At 46.9% G+C, this 19,183-nt stretch overlaps 1 protein-coding gene across 2 annotated transcripts; it reads left to right on the top strand.

Annotated features, from left to right (window-relative positions):
- The first annotated feature begins 67 nt into the window (after nt 1-67).
- On the top strand, nt 68-18,031 carry LOC132447617 (M-phase phosphoprotein 9). Of its 2 annotated transcripts, none has more exons than XM_060038491.1 (25): nt 68-482; nt 854-986; nt 1,626-1,903; nt 2,550-2,697; nt 4,384-4,473; nt 4,581-5,188; nt 5,348-5,516; nt 5,603-5,675; nt 6,220-6,320; nt 6,665-6,781; nt 7,116-7,609; nt 8,737-8,886; nt 9,413-9,500; nt 11,037-11,252; nt 11,828-11,875; nt 12,056-12,120; nt 12,398-12,499; nt 12,871-13,422; nt 13,679-13,863; nt 15,066-15,371; nt 15,733-15,853; nt 16,167-16,258; nt 16,602-16,780; nt 16,949-17,017; nt 17,192-18,031. In XM_060038491.1, the coding sequence occupies exons 3-25, from the start codon at nt 1,662-1,664 to the stop codon at nt 17,291-17,293; spliced, it is 4,317 nt and encodes a 1,438-aa protein (XP_059894474.1). In that variant the 5' UTR covers nt 68-482; nt 854-986; nt 1,626-1,661; the 3' UTR covers nt 17,294-18,031. The 2 variants fall into 2 exon arrangements, with proteins under 2 accessions (XP_059894474.1, XP_059894473.1); XM_060038490.1 differs by having other exon boundaries at nt 798-986.
- Nucleotides 18,032-19,183: the final 1,152 nt, after the last annotated feature.

Here is a 19,183-nt window from a genome sequence, read left to right as displayed (position 1 = left end):
CACCTAATATTCTTCTGGAAAAAAATATATACACTATTAGTAGTGTTTCCCCCTTTTTAAATCAATTATGTTGCATCATGGCACATGCCTTTAAACAAAAATACACTTAAATTATACTTAAGTTGAGAAATTCCGTGAAATTCCGAGGAAATGTCGCATATTACCAGTACCATAAAATACAGCAGCAATTGGCAGTCACAATCTTTGTTATGCTGAGCAGCAACGACAAACCAACCACAATGCACACTGAAGGAGATCTTCTATTTATGCTGCCTGTGACAGGATCAAGTATCATTGCAGACACCAACACCTGCTGACCCTATTGTATTTGAATTTTGGATGTTAAAGTTCAAATGAACACGAGTTGCATAGAGCACTGAATGATGGTGCTCCCATTGTTTTTGTGTTGAAATCTATGGTATAGGCCTATACCTGAACTTAAACCTTATATAACCACATAGAAGTTGCCGTTTTAAAATAAGGTAGGTGTAATGCTCCTTTCATTTTTTTTTTACCTGCCATAAAGAGCTAATATATCTTTCACACCTTTGTGTTTTGCTGCGATGGTAACATTTTAATTTGTTTGGTTATATCATGTTGCGATTGTTCAAATCCTTTTCCACTTTAAAAGTAGATTTGATTTTAAGCATTATGTCGAGTGAATTTATAGTTAAAATAAAATAAAAAGACAACGTCGGTGTAAAATATATATACCGGTAATTTAACAGTAACATTTACAAGTTAAAATATTCAAAGAATGCATTATTTTCTTTCTGAAACATCCAATTGAAATACAGATCGCGCAGACAACCAGTCAAGTGTTTGTATTTTCGGTTGCATTTCGACCAATCAGCGCTGTAGAAGGGAACGTCGAGGAGCGACAGCTTCACTGCAGTGCAGTTTCACTGGCCAACCAGTAGCCAGCTAGCTAAGTTCTGTAGCTACACTTCAGGAAATATGGATGAGGTGATGATACAAGTTCACGGGTAGGTTCTGTTTTATTCTGTACATTAAACGCAAACCTAATAACGTATAGTTAATACTATGTAATGTGTGTTATAGCCATTCACATTGTACTGCATACACGCCATTCACGTCCCCCATAGAGTAACGCCTCAAAATATGTACCAATACCGAATGGGCTCCTGTAGTCGGATGGGTTTCTCCTGTACCTCAAACGGCCCGTTATGAGAGCATGTCATCTACAGAGTTGACATGCAACTTTAGCAGTGTGGCGTCGAAATCAGCGGTGGTGACATTACGTTTCCTTGTAGCACCAGTGAGCTCATGTCAACATGTGTTTCATAGTATGAATGAAGTCTATGTGCTGCAGATTATCTAAAACCAGTCTGTTGCATTGTCCCCACATATCCGGATTAGCTTGAATAGAAAGTTGCTTTCATCCCCAACAGTTATTGATTGAAACGTGTCCATCCGGGATTGATTGTCCCAAATTCATCTTTGATGTGAATCATAGAGAGAGTAATCGATTTATTGTCTTAGTGAACGATACAATAACTGCAGGGTAGTAAAACAACCAATACAACGTTATAAAAGAGCCCGAACCGACCGGAATAGTAATTCTAACTTGTTGTTCCCTTCTTCATATCTTCACATCTTCACAGTAGTACATCGCACCCCCTTTCCATGGGCCCGTAACCATGTCCACAGATGACAGTATATCTGAGGACGTGTCCACCTCCGGTGCTCTGAGCCACTGCCATGCCAGTGCGGACGGGGATGGAGGCAAGGAGAGCGAGATCTCCTGCGTGTCGTCCGAGGGGACGTCGGCCTCCTGCCTTGCTGGACTGGAGGACGGACACACCCGTCATCCCAAAACATCAGAAAGAGGCGAAGTGGGGAGTCGGCCCATGAACATCTCACCAGCATGCGACAAGATAAGGTGGTGTAGTTGTGAAGGACTGTTGGTCAACAGCATGCAACAAGATAGAGGCTAGCTTTCAAAACTAGATGGAGTTCATCTGTATAGATAACGTGGCCGTATGTAAGGCTAATGACATTACGAGACCGCTACCTCAATGATTCTCTAAGACCAAGTGGTATGGTTACTTAGACATGGATATACACAGGTACAATTTTATTTTAGGGTATAACTCTTAAGAAATGGATGCATTTTTTATTATTTTTTATGGAGCAAAAATGTTGGAGTCACAAGCGACACATTACAGAATTGATATCGCTTGTTTCAACACTTAAATTTGTATTTGTTTTACTGTAATGAAAAGTGCTAACGGAATATTACAATGAAAATAATCTTTGCTCTTTGATTAATAATTACAATGTCCTAGCCTCAGTGGTCGCAGCCCTAACACTAATTACAATCTATTATTATTACAAAGTATTGCCTTAATATAACATTAATACAAAATAACAAGTCTACTTCAATCCAAGGTGGGATTGGATGCTCACACTCAAACTTTAAGTATACGGTTGGGGTCGTGAGTCAGATGACATATATCTAATATACGACATGTACGTTAATCGATCTATAATTTGACTGTGTGGGTTTGCTCCCTGACGCCTCGTAGGAGTCTGTGTCTGAGCACAGAGGAGGCGTTCGACCAGGGGAAGAGCCTGCCCTTCATCAACCCCAGCTCCCTGGAGACCCTCCGAGCTCTGGTGCAGGAGATCCAGAACAGTGGAGAGACGGACCCAGAGATGTGGAAGGACTGTGAGGTGAGGGAGCATGGCTCAATATCTGACTATTTTCGTGCATCGTTCGTGCATCTTGCTCAAGGTAAATCTCTAGACATGGGGGGATTGAACCAAGTACTTTTCAGCTGGGAGTAGTGCAATCTGGCCCCCTCCATTGTAAGTGTAGAGAGTGTAGAGAGTGTAGAGAGTGTAGAGAGTGTAGAGAGTGTAGAGAGTGTAGAGAGTGTAGAGAGTGTAGAGAGTGTAGAGAGTGTAGAGTGTGTGTGTTTGTGTGTTAACAAAAGACAGTCCCTCCGACGTACTGTCGCATCTGACAGTTCGCCGCCTCGGCTCTTTGCTGTCACTTTTGTTTTCTGTGTAGATCACAGTAGGGACACAATTGGACACGCAGGCACGCATGCACACACACAGACAGACCCACAGACAGACCCACACACACACACACACACACACAGCATACACACACACACACACACACACACACACACACACACACACACACACACACACACACAGCATACACACACAGCATACACACACACACACACACACACACACACACACACACACACACACACACACAGCATACACAACGCCAGACTCCAGCTGATGACATGATTTGCAGGGGAACAGACAGCTGGGATGAAGTCAGAGTGCTGCTCTGCTGCATTCTGAACAATACTGATGAGTTCGCAGGGCGTAAGGCCTCATAAGTTTCCTTGGTCACAAAAGACTAAAACGACCTAAAGAATGAAATGAAATGAGATGTGGAAGAGCTATATATCAGAAATGCTACCCAAAATCAATAATATGATGAGAGTCCATTAATAATCTTAGACTCTTGTTGTTTTTATTATAATATTATTTAGTAATAGAATAACATAAATCTTGTATTAACATTTTCTTTCTTCCAATTCATTATCTCAAATTTCCTCTAATCATGGCTGTCCTCGTTAGGTGAACCTTTTGTAAGCAGATTTCTTAGGTGCTCTTGATAGGCAATGTCAAAATGTAAGCATATTCATTGCAAAACATAACAAGGTGTTTAGTCAGAAACGATCTGCTGAGAGATGTTCTTCATGCTGTAATTATGCATGCAGAGGTGTAATCGTACTTCTCTCTGCTTCCCCGGGGAGACGACTCAATCCACATGCAGCAGCATCTCCATCTTGTAAACACACACACACACACACACACACACACACACACACACACACACACACACACACACACACACACACACACACACACACACACACACACACACACACACAGCATACTGTTAATGTTAAAGCTGCTGCTCTGAAGGACAGGGATCAGTCACTTCTTTGGAAGAGTAAGGCCTGACAAGATGTGTGTCCTCGAGCTGATTCGATCCAGAACAAAGAACAACGTTATGAGGGTGTTCTTAAATCCAGTCCAGATACAATCACTGCAGCCAACACAAAAGAGCTTCTGACCACCACCACCACCACCACCACCATCAACGCTGGTTCATCTTCTCCAGACAAAATCTAGAGAGAGAGCATTCAGTCAGTTGTTTGAGCAGAGGCTGGATGGGTTGGGTCATCACAGTTATCAGCTTTGGATAAAATCATGTGAATAAAGACAGGACAGCTGCAGTGACACGGTGCAGGTTTAACTGCTCATCTTCTGTTTTCTACTCATTCACGTTGTCTATTAATGAAATAATACATTTATCTTCAGGGGCGATGGCTGCATCTGTTCCAGCTGGTCGAGAAGCAATACCAAGAGCAAATACTTGCTCAGCAAGGACAATACCAGTGCCAAATACAGGTGAGTCGGCACATGATGAAGCCATATCGTACCCTTTCCCTGCCAGCGCACGTGTAATGTCTCGCATGGCTTCATACAGTAATGGCTTTCATTTGGTTTGCTTTCAGTTGATTCAGGACGAGATCAAAGCTCTGGTTCAACTCCAGAACCGCCAGCCCCACTCAGAGTTCTCCCCCACTTCTGCCACCAACACCACCATCACCCACGCCGTCGCCACCCCCACCCCCACCCCCACCAAGGACCTCAAGCTGACTCTCGCCTCCGACCCCCAGCCCGCCCCCTCGGCACACCCGCCCCACGGGAGGACCGTCTCCCAGGGCCCGGGCCCGGCCCCCCTCCCCCAGAGATCGGGGGGGGGCACGGAGGCTGTCACCCCGGCGGCGTCCTTCCAGGAGCGGCCCGTCACCGTGCTGAGCAGCGGATACGGGACCCTGAGTGCCTGGGAGACAGGGCCCCACCAGACCAGCAGGGGCCCGGGGGGGGGGCAGGAGGAGGAGCAGGAGGTGGAGCAGGAGGTGGAGGTGGAGGATGGCTGTGGGGGGAACCAGCAGCGGGGAGAGATGGAGAAAGGGGAGCACCGCTGGTCCTCCTCCCTCCAGGGAGACGGCGCAGAGCGGAGCGCGCCGGTGTGCCACCGGGGTTCATCCAATCACGGACGGACGTATTCCCAAGCTAAAGAACCTGGTCCGTCGTCATGCCAACAGCCGCAGCACGGGTAAGGCTTGAAATTGCGTTTGGTTTTTCAAATTCTCGATTTTACAGTTAAGTCCTAATGAGATGTTTGCTGGTATACCGATAGTCGTTTTTCACTGGTAAATCATATTCCCACGTTGTGTGGTAAAGTCTCCTTCCTCCTCTCCCTATATCGTCTCAGCGGCACCAACCAGCACTTGACCTCCTGGGCAAAGCAGCAGAAACTGAGGCCCAGGAAGGACAAGACAGGAACGGCCTCCTCCCAGGGCCAGGAGTCCCAGGAGCCCCCAGAGAGCCCCAGAGAAAGCCCCAGAGACGGCCTGTCAGAGCACATCCCCCTCCAGGACCAGGTAGGCAACGTTGTTTCTGGGGTCCGTCGTCCCTACGTTGCGTTGGTTTAGACGGCGACGCTGATGTTGTCCTCTTCCGGTTTCAGTACCAGCCGGGGGGAGCCTCCACCTCCGTCTTCCCCTTGAGGAGGAGCAACAGCCTGATGTCCGAGTCCTCAGGTAGCCAACCGACAGCCGTGTGGACGAGCTTGAATGTGTGGGGGAGGCTGTCTAGCTGAGAGGTGCTGAGTGGGCAGCTCACGCTGGTGTCCGTCAAAGGGGGGCAGAGGCAAGCCGAGGGTGACAGCGTTTTGCGTTGTGTGTACTTTTAAATTGAACCTCGCCTCCTTGGGAATAACAACATCGCACAACAAGGATCCATGATGTATCCTGGATCCTTTACAAATACACATGCCGGCAACCGTTTAAAACAACAATACAATACAACATCATTTCAATATTAAAAAATGAGCTACTCTAATATTTTCAATTGACAAACATGATTGTATTAATGTACTATGATGTACAATACATAGTTATCAGTTTTGGCAAACAATATATAGGGTTACATAATATGTCTGTGAATTACACTTAGGACACTGATTTAATATATGGATTAAATGTGTGTGGGTGCATGGGTGTGTTCTTGCATGTGTGTTTGTGTGTGCATGTGTTTGCTTGCATGTGTGTGCGTGTGTGTGTGTGTGTGTGCGTGCTCTCCCAGGGCTGACCTACTGGCGTCTCAATGAGTGTGACCTGTACCACCCGCTCCCAGACAGCCTGGACAGCGGGGCGTTCCTCTTCCTGCAGGAGGACACCAGTGCTGTACGTCTTCATGCATTCATTCACTTCCTTCAATCATTTGAACAGACGTCGGTATGATGTGTGGTGACTGCATTGCAGTGGTGTGTGTGTGTGTATTCTTTTCCTTTTTTTTCCACGTGTTTTTTTTGTTTGGACTTTGTTTTAATATATTTATTTTTAAGGTATATTCAAATTGTGAAGTTGTATTCCTGAGGTTCATTCTTTATTTAAGCTATATGTTTTCACAATCCAAAAAATTTAAAAAAAGTATCACATTCTGTACAAACACAATGGTTCGGATACATACTTCCCTCTCCTCTCATTGATCAATCTCCACCTCTGATTGGTCCTCTTATGCTCTGCAGACCCCCCCACCAGAGACCCAGTTGTCCCTGAAGGAGATCTATCGGAGCAAGCAGAAAGCTGCATTAAAATGTACAGACTGGGATGGTTCACAGTCTTCTGGTCCTTTGTCACCCCAGGTAGGACATCAACTAATGTGCACTGTACTGTACTGTACTGTGAGTCTATCAAAGTCCTTGACCCAGATTATCTTACAGTATGGGTGTGGCAAGGTCACAATAGCCCCATATATGTATGAACAATGTCAGACCAATCCCTGAGAGTAATGAGACCTGGTGCAGTGGACCTTGTGTAATGTAGTTCATTAGCCAATGATGAATGTTGACTTTTATAACGTTTGTTGAATGTCCCAGTACTTTGAGGGCCCTTAGTATCACGGTTCTGGGGCCTGTAGAGTTAGGCCTTGGGGCCCCCTGACCGGGGTCTGACGGTGTTTCCCCGGCTGCGCTCCAGGCGGGCGGGGCCTCGGACCCAGCCGCCCTCACGCGACAGTCGGACCGGACCTCGGGCTTCACCTCGCCCTCCCACTTCAGCAGCCCCTCCTACCAGAACCAAACGCACCCCCCGGGCCAGCGGGGTCCCGGGACGCCCGCCACGCCCGACAGCATGGCCGGCCTGGGGAACCTGTCGGGCCCGTCCAGCACCTCCAGCGGCCTCCAGTCCGTCCCCGCGACGCCTCCCCCCTACACGGTGCAGGGCTCCTGGGGAAGCCCGGCCGGCCCCGGCCCCCCTGCCTCCGGGGGCAAGGCCCCGCCCGCTTTCTTCCTGAGCGGGCGACAGAGCGGCCACCGAGCCAGCGAGGAGGAGGAGGGCAGCCACACGCACACCCACACCAGCACCCTGAAGCCAGGCTCCGCCTCCACGGAGAGCCCCCTGGGGCCCCTGGGGCCCCCGGGGCCCCGTGCGGACAGGGCGTCGCCGCTGGACGACCCCGTCGTGCTGTCACTGTGAGTGCTTGGCGGCCGGATGGTCTAACCCTCGGACACTGGTCCCTAAAGAGAATGACCTAATACAAACCCCTACCCCGACCGCTAACCCCTAACGCTGTCCCCTAAGGCTCACCCCCCTATGCTGACCTTCTAAAATATCCTTCTAAATACCCCTATGCTTGCATCTGCTATACCGACGTTTTACCTGTGGAGAAGAGCTTAAAACGAGAGTATAGTGACGATGCCTTATGCCAGGATCACAGTTCCTTAGAGATATCCAATAATATTCAAGACTCAGTAAAATATCCTAGTTCAGGAGGCGTTGAATGTAATGGATTGAGTTGAATGGGGTTCTCCGATTGATACTTCAGTTGGGCCAGGCAGCACAATTTGATAAAGAAGGCTACCGAGAGCTGCACCTCTGTGGTTCAGCCTGCTGCATAAACTAGTGTAAAGCGCTGACACACGGGCAACATGCCTCCTGCGACACAGATATTTCTGGAACCACAAAAATGTAAACTATCTTTAGATTCCATAGGATAGCATCCGTAGTGAGTGCATGTGCCCACTAGTCTGCACTTCAGTTTCACACACTCACTCACTCACTCACTCACTCACTCACTCACTCACTCACTCACTCACTCACTCACTCACTCACTCACTCACTCACTCACTCACTCACTCACCGACCTTCTCCACACCAAAGGGTTGGCGACAATACTGATTTCAGCCTTACCTGTACTAGTTTAGCAAACCATTTGTTATTTCATCATAGAAAAAAAATACAAACACATTATTGATTGGGTTGTGCAGTCAGGACTGTTGTTCTCTGCTCCCTTTCTTTCTTTCTTTCTTTCTTTCTTTCTTTCTTTCTTTCTTTCTTTCTTTCTTTCTTTCTTTCTTTCTTTTTTCATTCTGGGCTTCCTCTTGGACAAATGCAATGGCGGAAAAAGGGATGGATAAATCATCGACTCGTACTAGCAGGGGCCACATAAACCAGAACTAACTATACTGTAACTAGGTATCCCCAGAGCCTTCAGGCACCATGATATGGCCCAACACTTCCTCATTCTCTCTCCCTCTCTTCTTTCTTCTCTCTTCTCTCTTCTCTCTCTCTCCTTTCTCTCCCCCCTCTCTCTCTCTAGTCTGAGGCAGAACCTGAGAGAGAAACACGCCCGCCATGTGGCCGACCTGAAGGCCTACTACGAGTCTGAGATCCAGAGCCTCAGGGACAAACTGGGCCTTGCACAGCTGCCCCCAGACCTTGAGAAGAGCAACCGCGCTCTGGAACTAAGGTCCCATCACCACATCCCTTTATGGCTCACAGTGCACACATTCACATTAGCAGCTATGCACATGCATGCACGTACATACACAAACATGGACATGCACGCACTAGCACATACTTTGATAAACATGCACATACTGTGCATGGGCATTCATGCATATACATAAACAAATGTGACCGTACATGCACACACATGCGCACAAATGCACAACAGGAACTGAATCATGTTATGCAAGGCTTGGGCAATGGAACATACAAAAATAGATGAGACAGCAAACAGCAGATAGAAACACAGCACCACACAAAACAATAGACTGTGTTGCAGACAATACATTTTGTCTTTTAGAATACATCAAAGGATGATATTGTTATCTGGATGATACGATATCTAAAGGGATATAGATACTAATGATGGACGCTGCTCATTTCAGTAGCACAGTCCCTCACCTATGTACAAACAGTTATTTGTATGCATTCTTAAGGATTTCTCTTCTGTACTTTTTAAGACTAAACAGCTTTCTGTTCCTGAACAGATGTAATCAACTTGAGAAGGCACTTTCCGAAGCAAACCATCGCATCCATGAGGTGGAGGCCAGTAACCACTACCTGGAGAAGAAACTGGTATGATATTGATTCCTACTGTTTATTCATACACTTTGAATCCAAATCGAGTGTTCAGACACCGCTTGTTGTCTTAAAGAAAGTGAACGACCAAAAGAAAATGTCTTTAACCAAACGTGATGGTAGGGTCGATCTGGGACACCATGACCACCATTTGACCTCGCCGCTCATTATACTCCACCACCTCCAGGGTGGTGTGTGTGTGTGTGTGTGTGTGTGTGTGTGTGTGTGTGTGTGTGTGTGTGTGTGTGTGTGTGTGTGTGTGTGTGTGTGTGTGTGTGTGTGTGTGTGTGTGTGTGTGTGTGTGTGTGTGTGTGTGTGAAAAACAACAGACCTGTGGGATTAGAGTTTGTGCACAATGCTGCGGCTTGTTTTAATTAGTCCGCTGCCCGCGCCTCCATTCCATGTCAAGAGCGTTGTGTTTCCTGGGGTCCCTGGAGGCCCCAGGAAACCGGCTACGAGGCGAGAGAGAAGGGACATAGTGTGTGTGCTGGTTTGAGAGCAGGGGGGGAGAGGATAGCCTATTTGCGAGATTAGGTGATTTATCAGTCAGGGGACGGCGCTGCTGGACTTGATGCAGCACATTGCTGGTCTGATGCGGTTAGAGATCAGTATGCAGGTTTTGAACTGGGACACGGAGGATTGGCTTACTGTGCTGACTATTTGTTACGATATGCATTACATGGATACATATTGTATTAGGGTCAATTCCTTTGGGTGTGTAAATAATATTGTTGGGAGTCGAGGAGACTTAATTTATAGAGCTGTTACATTCATGTTAAATACAATATTTACTGCTACTTAGAACATATTGTGTAATCGATAATAAGGGTGGGACGGAAAAAAAAACGTAACGTACATGATGACCGTTACGGTTTCAGGATGGATTGAAATACGATACGGAAGAGATAAATGCCCTACAACAGTCATTCTCTATATTAGCAGGACTTGATTATACTTTACTACATCCAGTAACAATGACGACTATCAATAAGTTAGTAGAGAACATAAAGTCAGAGAGCAGTAGCAGTAAAAGTAAGTCAAGTTGGCAAATATCCAAAATGAGACCGCCTTTACTGCGGTAAGGTAGAGATTAGCCGGAGCAGAGAGCGAGCAGTTGTTATCCCCCAGCGTCATTAAAGTTTGGGAACATTCTGGGCTTCCTCTCGGACAAATGCAATGGCGGAAAAAGGGGATGGATAAATCATCGACTCGTACTAGCGGGGGCCACATAAACCAGAACTAACTATAACTAGGTATCCCCAGAGCCTTCAGGCACCATGATATCTTGTGCTGATAATGTATCATATATATAAAAGTATCATATTGTGTAAACTTATATTATAGTGAACACATCCCGCTTTCCTCTCCCATTATAACCTATTTTAAAGCACACATGTTTGTATTGTGTAGGCAATGAATGCATCACTGTAAACAACAAGGATTTAGAAATAAATGACAAATAAATACAAGAACATAAAAGCAAAAAAAAAAAAGCTTTTTTTTTTTTTTTTTTGCATTTTCCGGACCCTGCAGGCTGATTGGCCGGAGAGGTACGCGGTGGCCGCCGCCACGGTGGCGTCCCTCCAGCAGCGTCTGGAGGACAGCAAGCGCTGGGGCGGCGAGAAGGACGCCCTGGCCTCCCGCCTCAAGGCCCGCGTGCGGCAGCTGGAGGAGTCCCTGCAGACCGCCGTCAGGGAGAAGGAGGAGAAGGAGGCGCAGAGGGAGCGCGAGTACAAGATGCTGCAGGATGTGAGTGGCAGAGCCAGAGGGCTCCTCTCGATTGGCTGACGCTAAATTGTTAGAACTGTCATCTATATGCGCATAGGTAATCATTAAAGGGGACATATTATACCGCCAGGTGTGCGAGTGATTAGTCGGTTTTGAAATCCGGCCTCTTCTGAAATCACAAGTGGGCGTGTCCACCTAGATGTGTGCTGGATAGATCAGTCTACCAGCCTACCCAGTGGACTGTAGCAAACGTTGCTCATCTATCTGTCATACATCTGGGTGGACACGCCCACTTCTGACAGTCTGCCTCTTCTGCCCACTGTCAGAAGAGGCCGATTTTCAACGGCTTGTAACTGCTACTCATACTCACACCTGTTGGTATAATATGTCACTTTAAATAATAGCGTTTTTGTTGGTCAACTTTGATACCCTCAAAATGCTCAAAATGTAACCACATGGATGGATGGGACTCACATTACTACAATGGCTGTTTCTGACATTGGTATCATGGCTTCATGTTTCAGTGATTGCAATAGCGAGTGTTGGCCCAGAGGTGGCGCTGTCCCTTGAGTTTAAAATGTGTGTCTGTGTTTCAGATGCTTGGGGAGTATGACATGCTGAGGAAGGACTACGACGGAGCAAAGGTAAGTCAAACCCACGTTTACGTACATTTAGTTTCACTATTTCACCTGCATAGCGTACCTCCCAAGACACCTGCTTCATGGAGCCTGAATTTATTTGATCCATTAAATTAATTCTACTTTAGGGACTGACTAATTCAATTATATTATGCAAGAAGTAATACTGTTGTTATCGGTCAACAGGACAACCTTTTGGGAACAGAGAACAAGCTTGTGGACTCCCATGAGCAGATATCTGAACTGAACAGGTACGTTGACGCTCTGAACATCTCGATATATGAAACCAAATCAGGATATAAAATCCATCGCCAATTCGACGTCGCACCATGTTAATGTATTCATGGAAGGAACTGATGATTAATGCATAAATATTTGGCCTGTTAAGCCCTTTGAGACTGTAATGGTGATTAAGGGCTATACAAATAAAATTGAATTGAATTGAATACCGCGTTGTCCGTGAAGGCATACCTTTCTGTCATGAAACAATCACTGAACGGCTGAGTGTCCTGTGTTTGTGGTGTGCAGGGCGATCAGTAAACTGGAGTCTCAGGTGAAGCAGCTGGAGCACGAGAACCAAGCCAGGCAAAGGCTGGTCTCCCACGGCAACACACAGCCCTCCGGAGCAGGGTGAGTCGACGGGGACCGATGGGGGGGAAGGCTTCTTTCTTTCTTCTGTCCATTTCCTTCTCCTCACGTAGTCATTTCTTTCTTTCTTTCCACTCTTTCCGTCCATCTTTCGTCCTTCTATTCATCCCTTGAATCGGCTTGGACAGCCGTGTTCGCCGTTAGCTCATTCCCACCCGGTCTCATCTCACCACGGAGCGTCACGGTAGACCCACCGACGGCATTCATGGCGTCTCTCTCTGCCTGCCTCAACCCCTTCTCCGCTGTTTGGCTCCCTTGTGCTCCGACATCTCTCCACTCACTCACACACATCCACCGTCACACACACACGTGTGCCCATGACGGATATCGTGACCGCCGTCTCCCCTCCCCAGCCTCTACCACCACCCAGACCTGCTGCTGTCCTCCGGTACCGCCAAGACGGAGAGCAGCCCCTCCCACCGCCGGGCCCCTGCTCCCACCGCCGACCAGCCCACCGGAGGCTGCCCGTCTCCCTTCCCCCAGGCCAGCCAGAGGAGGAGTCCCTGTCCCCAGACCTCCGGCCAGAGAGGGTCCCCCGGTCCCCAGCCCACCCAGCCCAAAAGCCAGAGGAGGTCCTCTCGTCCCCAGACCACCCAGACGACCCCGCCCAACGGCCATAGGAGGTCCCCGTGTCCCCAGACCGCCCAGATGACCCCGCCCAGCGGCCATAGGAGGTCCCCCTGTCCCCAGACCACCCAGATGACCCCGCCCAGCGGCCATAGGAGGTCCCCGTGTCCCCAGACCACCCAGACGACCCCGCCCAGCGGCCATAGGAGGTCCCCCTGTCCCCAGACCGCCCGGCCCAACCAGCCCACCATCCAGAGGAGTTCCCCCAGTCCCCAGAACGACCCCCCAGCCCTGCCTGGAGGTCCTGCAGAGAGCCCTTCAAAGGGGGCCGGCTGGAGGTATTCCTTTGGTTGTCAAAGACTCGTATTAAAGCAACGCAAACTTTCTAAGATATGGAGAGGGATCAGAGATCAGGGATTTGTTTGAGAGCAAAAATAACTTGGATTTGATTGGATTCTTTCACTCATATTTTCAAATAACTATGAAGAAAAGGCTGCAGAGAAGCTTAACAAAGTACAGACAACAGACCACTGTATCCGGTTACCCTTTGAGCCCAAACTAAACAACCCCTCACTTATTTCTGCATTTCCGTAGGAGTTTGTCTCTCCCGGAACGTGACCTGTCCCGGCCTCCGTCGCGGCAGCAGCCTCAAGTTCATCAGGAGCCCAGCGGAGGGGCATGGGACCTGGGCAGGAGAGAGAGCCAGAGCCCCCTGACCCCCGTGATGAGGGCCCTGATGGAGCTGGAGGAGACCAGGGCCACACAGAGCCGGGCCCCCTGTAAGAACCCCACCGTAGAGCTCACCTACCTCCCGACCCCACACCTACATCACAGAACACGTATGAGGACGGTAACGCTCATGACCTCAAACCCCCTGGTTGGTTTGTGAAAGCTTGTAATGTATTGGAGGGACCCCTTGAATGAATCCTCTGGTTTTCAAGGGAGTCCGCGGAACAGATACTTTTTTATTAATTGACCTAATATACAAACGGTGGCTGCTACATTCAACAAATTGTATTATATCCTAGTGATTCCTAGAGAAGTCCAGTATTTGGGGTGAGGTATTATATTAATAATAACTATTGAATTATTTAGCAGACTCTTTCATTCAAAGCGACTTCACCGTGACTCCAGCAGAGAGGCGTCGGGCGTTTTGCCATCACGCTTTCAGAGAGAACAGAACAGTGTTGCCAGAACAGTAAACGTTGTTCTGATTACAAATTCGGTATTGTTAAATGAATTGCTAATTCATTTGGTTGTTTGTTCAAACAATCGTTCATTCCTCAAGTATTTGGCTTATGCTGTGTATTGTGACCAGGGTGTAAATGTCTTTACCACTGGTTCGTCTGTACTGGTGGTGGCTTTATTGTATTGACCACTGGTTCTACTGTGTTGACCACTGGTTCTACTGTGTTGACCACTGGTTCTACAGTGTTGACCACTGGTTCTACAGTGTTGACCACTGGTTCCTCTGTGTTGACCACTGGTTCTACTGTGTTGACCACTGGTTCTACAGTGTTGACCACTGGTTCTACTGTGTTGACCACTGGTTCTACTGTGTTGACCACTGGTTCTACAGTGTTGACCACTGGTTCCTCTGTGTTGACCACTGGTTCTACTGTGTTGACCACTGGTTCTACTGTGTTGACCACTGGTTCTACAGTGTTGACCACTGGTTCTACTGTGTTGACCACTGGTTCCTCTGTGTTGACCACTGGTTCTACTGTGTTGACCACTGGTTCTACTGTGTTGACCACTGGTTCCTCTGTGTTGACCACTGGTTCTACTGTGTTGACCACTGGTTCTACAGTGTTGACCACTGGTTCTACTGTGTTGACCACTGGTTCCTCTGTGTTGACCACTGGTTCTACTGTGTTGACCACTGGTTCTACTGTGTTGACCACTGGTTCTACAGTGTTGACCACTGGTTCTACTGTGTTGACCACTGGTTCTACAGTGTTGACCACTGGTTCCTCTGTAGGGGTGGACAACCCGAGGTCCACTATGGGCTTCATGGAGCGACGGCACAAAGAGCCCGTCCAGGACTGGGTCTTTGGGCGCCCCGAAGACAACCTTGACATCTCTAAAGCCCGGACCGGATTCGTCCACGTAGCGGAGCGGGACGGCTCAGGATCCGGATCTGGATCCGGATCTGGAGCCACTCTTGCCGGAGCCGAAAGGGCGGCGGCGCTGCTCAGAGCCCAGAGGAGTCTGTCTCCGGAGGGGCACCGGTCCTCGTCCCTCCCCCCAGCGGCCCAGCGTACCGCGCCCCCCCCGTCCACGCCCAGTACGTACCCCTGGACCCGCCCAGTCCCACACCGTTCCTCTGAGCGACGCTTCAGCACTGCCGGAACTAGTGGGGGATTATTGCTATAATAGTTTTAATAGTTTTAATAATTTATAAAAAAAAAAGACTTACTTGAATTAAAATATCTGTTAGCTTTGCTCTGACTCAGGCGTTTTAATTAATACTTTCCTACGGCCTTTATTAATGATGTTTGTTGGATCCAGTCCCCTAACTGTAACCGTTTCAGAACAGTACCACAGGTGTAACGACATGTTGTCGTGGAGAGAGGGGTTCTCATGGCGAGGTGCCAGTGTGTCGGCGCACTCTGACGGGGGGTTGTTGTGTTCCTTGCTCCTCATAGCGAAGAGAGAGACCCTGCTCCTCCCACGCTCGGCCATGTCCAGCCCCAAGCGCTGTCCCACCGAGAACTACTCCACCGCCTTCAGCCACATGTTGCCACGGCAACAGCACCTGCAGGACAGGTAGGCCCCCCCGCGGGCGTTTACATAAGCAACGCTTATGTAAACTTGCGCAACGCTGACGGTAATGCTAAGGCATTAATATCACTACCAACACTGGGCTGGGTGGCTGTTCTCGGTGGTCTTAGTAGTCTGTATTTATGCTAACACCAATATGCGATACGATACAACTTTATTTGTCCGTTTGGGCTGAAGTAATTTTTGCATCCCTGGGCAGCTCATTCAAGGAAAAGAGGACGTATACACACTGGGTTTGGTGGCTGTTCCCAGTAGTCTGTATTCCCACTAACACTGGGCTTGCCGGCTGTTCTCGCAGGCTGGATGGCGAGCAGGACCCCAGACGCCACTCCTTCCACAACTCCAGTCCCAGACAGAGACTGCAGTTCTCAGAACCAAATGAACCGGATGGTAATGTGTTTTGATTACAGTAAATAGCCGATCAAAGTCTATCGGTTATTTAATCAACCATTCAATCGACTAATAGCAATGCATTAGCATTGCATGTAGAACACATTATATACCATTTCAGAGCAGACTCATTTTCTATTGTGCATTCTTTCTTCTTTCAATGGAATCCCATTTTGCACACCACACTGGCATTTTTATTATTCTTAAAAACTGTATAAAGTGGTATTGTTCTTTGGTTCTCAAAGTCTGCCGTAGTCTACAAGACACAGGGTAATGCCGGCTTCACTGATTAACACATCAGACATGTCTAACACCTGCGCTCTCTGTGTCATCTCGGCTCCAGGGCAAGGGTCCCCTGGCAGCGCGCACCCCACCGCGGGAGCCTCTCAGCTGGGCTGGGAGGAGGCGGGGCGCCCCGCTCTGCTGGAGGTCCCTGGCGGCTCGTCTCCTCTGCAGGACAGAGTGCACACACTGGCCGAGGCGGAGCGGCTGTTCGATGAGCTGACGCAAGAGAAGCTGCAGGTGGGGGGGGGCTTGGTGAGGGCGCAGTGTGTAGTATGGTGATGGGTGGGGGGCTGTTTTGTTTGGTGCGTTGTGGTTTTTGTATTATTTCACAAGGTGTGTGTGTGTGTGTGTGTGTGTGTGTGTGTGTGTGTGCGTGTGCGTGTGCGCGCGTGTGTGTGCGTGCAGATTGAAGCAGCCCTGAGCAGACTACCAGGATCAGGCGGTAGAGTGAGTTTGCAGAACCGCTTAGATGAGGTAAGCCTTTGTTTAACTCGGGTTGTTTTATAGAGAATACGTGTAGATATCTGAACATATTCTTTCGACATATGTATTTTTCTATTTTTGAATATGTATCGATGTTGGTATGAATTTCTTTTTAGAATATGGGCTGATGTATGACGTATGTATTTCCCATCCACGTTTTACCAGGTGGCCTTAGAGAAACGTCTGGAGACGTTGAATCGGGATCTGGGATCCATTCGTATGACTCTGAAGAGGTTCCACGTCCTCCGCTCCTCTGCCAACAACTAGCAATGTCTTGTTTTTAAAATGCCATCCTGAAGAGAGGGCATTTTAGTGACTTGGTTTTTATATGCACCACTGATTGTCTTTCTTTTACTTGACGTATTTTAGTCCACGTGTAAAAAAAACATCCATGGGATATTTTGTACGATTTATTTACTCTGGGAAAATGTTTTTATATGTTGGAAAGACCTCACAACTTTTCGGAGTATATTTTGGTAATGCAAAGATTTATAAAGCCTTTTACTTTTTTAGATAAAAATTATAATATTATATAAGTCAATTTCCATGTTCAGGTTAATGTGGGTTTTTGAATCTGATATTTTAATGTAAATTTGATGACCATCCATAGAAGGAAAGTTTCACTGCCATTTCGTATTTCTGTTTGAGCTTGTTTTTAAAGTACATTTTCACTTGACATTGTTTTTACCTGAGCCCAGTCGATTTCTGGTGGATTTTAATCTTAATCTTGAAATTACACGATTTGAACGAAACTCTTAGCCTTTATTAAATGGCATTTGAATTGCTTTTTTCCTACTGTAAGATGTTAATGCCTGATTATAAACTGCTTGTGAAATCCAAACCAGCAATATTGTCAACAAACTGAAATACCCTTCTCACAATGCTTATGTATGGCACTTTCAATTTATTTAGTCATTCCATCTCAACCTGTCTGCAATGACCTCACTGATATGAATCCCACTGGAACTGTTCTTATTGCACAATTAAAAAATAAGCTTTTTGATACCTGGACTGTGTTTTCCTACTTTCCACCTCATTCATATAAAATATATAAATATCAGTTTTAACTGCTTTAAATTGAATGCATGTATATTAAAATATACGACGTTAGGGGGCGCTTTTACCTTTGTTGCCAACTCAACCAAATGTAAACATGCACCTGCTTGGTATGTAAGCCTAGCTGCTGCTCTTCCGATGGTTAATTAATAACAAATAACGTTATTAGTAAGAGTTATTAGGTAGCGAACATAGATTGACGAACTGTACAGGACATGGAAATGCGCTCTTATGCGTTACAATGAAGTCTTGTTTTTCGTCGTAGGCCTATATCTACAGGATGAGGCGCGTATTGTCTTCCACTGATGGCAGAATGAACCCGATTACGTGAACGTATTTCCTCAATCCATCATGTTGTTTCTCCATCGGTTGTTTGTTTTTCGATTCGACTGAAAGATAACCGACGTTGACATGTAGGTGCACCACAATGTTGCTGCAGCCGTTCGTACAATTCGTTGGGGATTAATCGGAACATCCAGAAGTACTCCGGTCATACACTGACGTTACTGCAGGTGAGTCGGTGTACGAGGTTCTCATGATGAGAATATAGTTAGTCAACAATTCATTAAATCATAGCGTGTTTGTTTTGAATTTCTAACTATATATTTAAGCAGATGCATTCCATATTTGTCCTGTTTGTTATCATTGACTCATTTGAATGACATGTATAAACTAGAGCTGTCAGTTAAACGCGTTATTAACGGCGTTAACGCAAACCAATTTTAACGGCGTTTTTTTTTTTCTTTGGCTCAAAACAAAGAAGCAATAGCCTGACTGCTATGTTCAAATGACATTTGTTCAAAGCAGTCGTTTAATTGCACTATAGGCTCTTTTTTTGTATCGTCCTGTTTTGATCAGTATATGCCAATGTTGTTATCAATAAAAAATCATTTGCACAAGGCAAGCCGATGCACTTCACCATGTTGATAAGAGAATTAAAATTAGAAGAATTATGGGACAAAAAAATCAAGGGATATTTAGCATAGAAAAAGAATTTGCGATTAATCGCGATTAATCATGAGTTAACTATGACATTAATGCGATTAATCACGATTAAATATTTTAATCGCTTGACAGCTCTAGTATAAACATCACTTCTTC

This window comes from Gadus macrocephalus, chromosome 19 (assembly GCF_031168955.1).
Source record: "Gadus macrocephalus chromosome 19, ASM3116895v1".
Lineage (NCBI taxonomy): Eukaryota > Metazoa > Chordata > Actinopteri > Gadiformes > Gadidae > Gadus > Gadus macrocephalus.
This window is presented reverse-complemented; position numbering and strand designations above follow the sequence as displayed.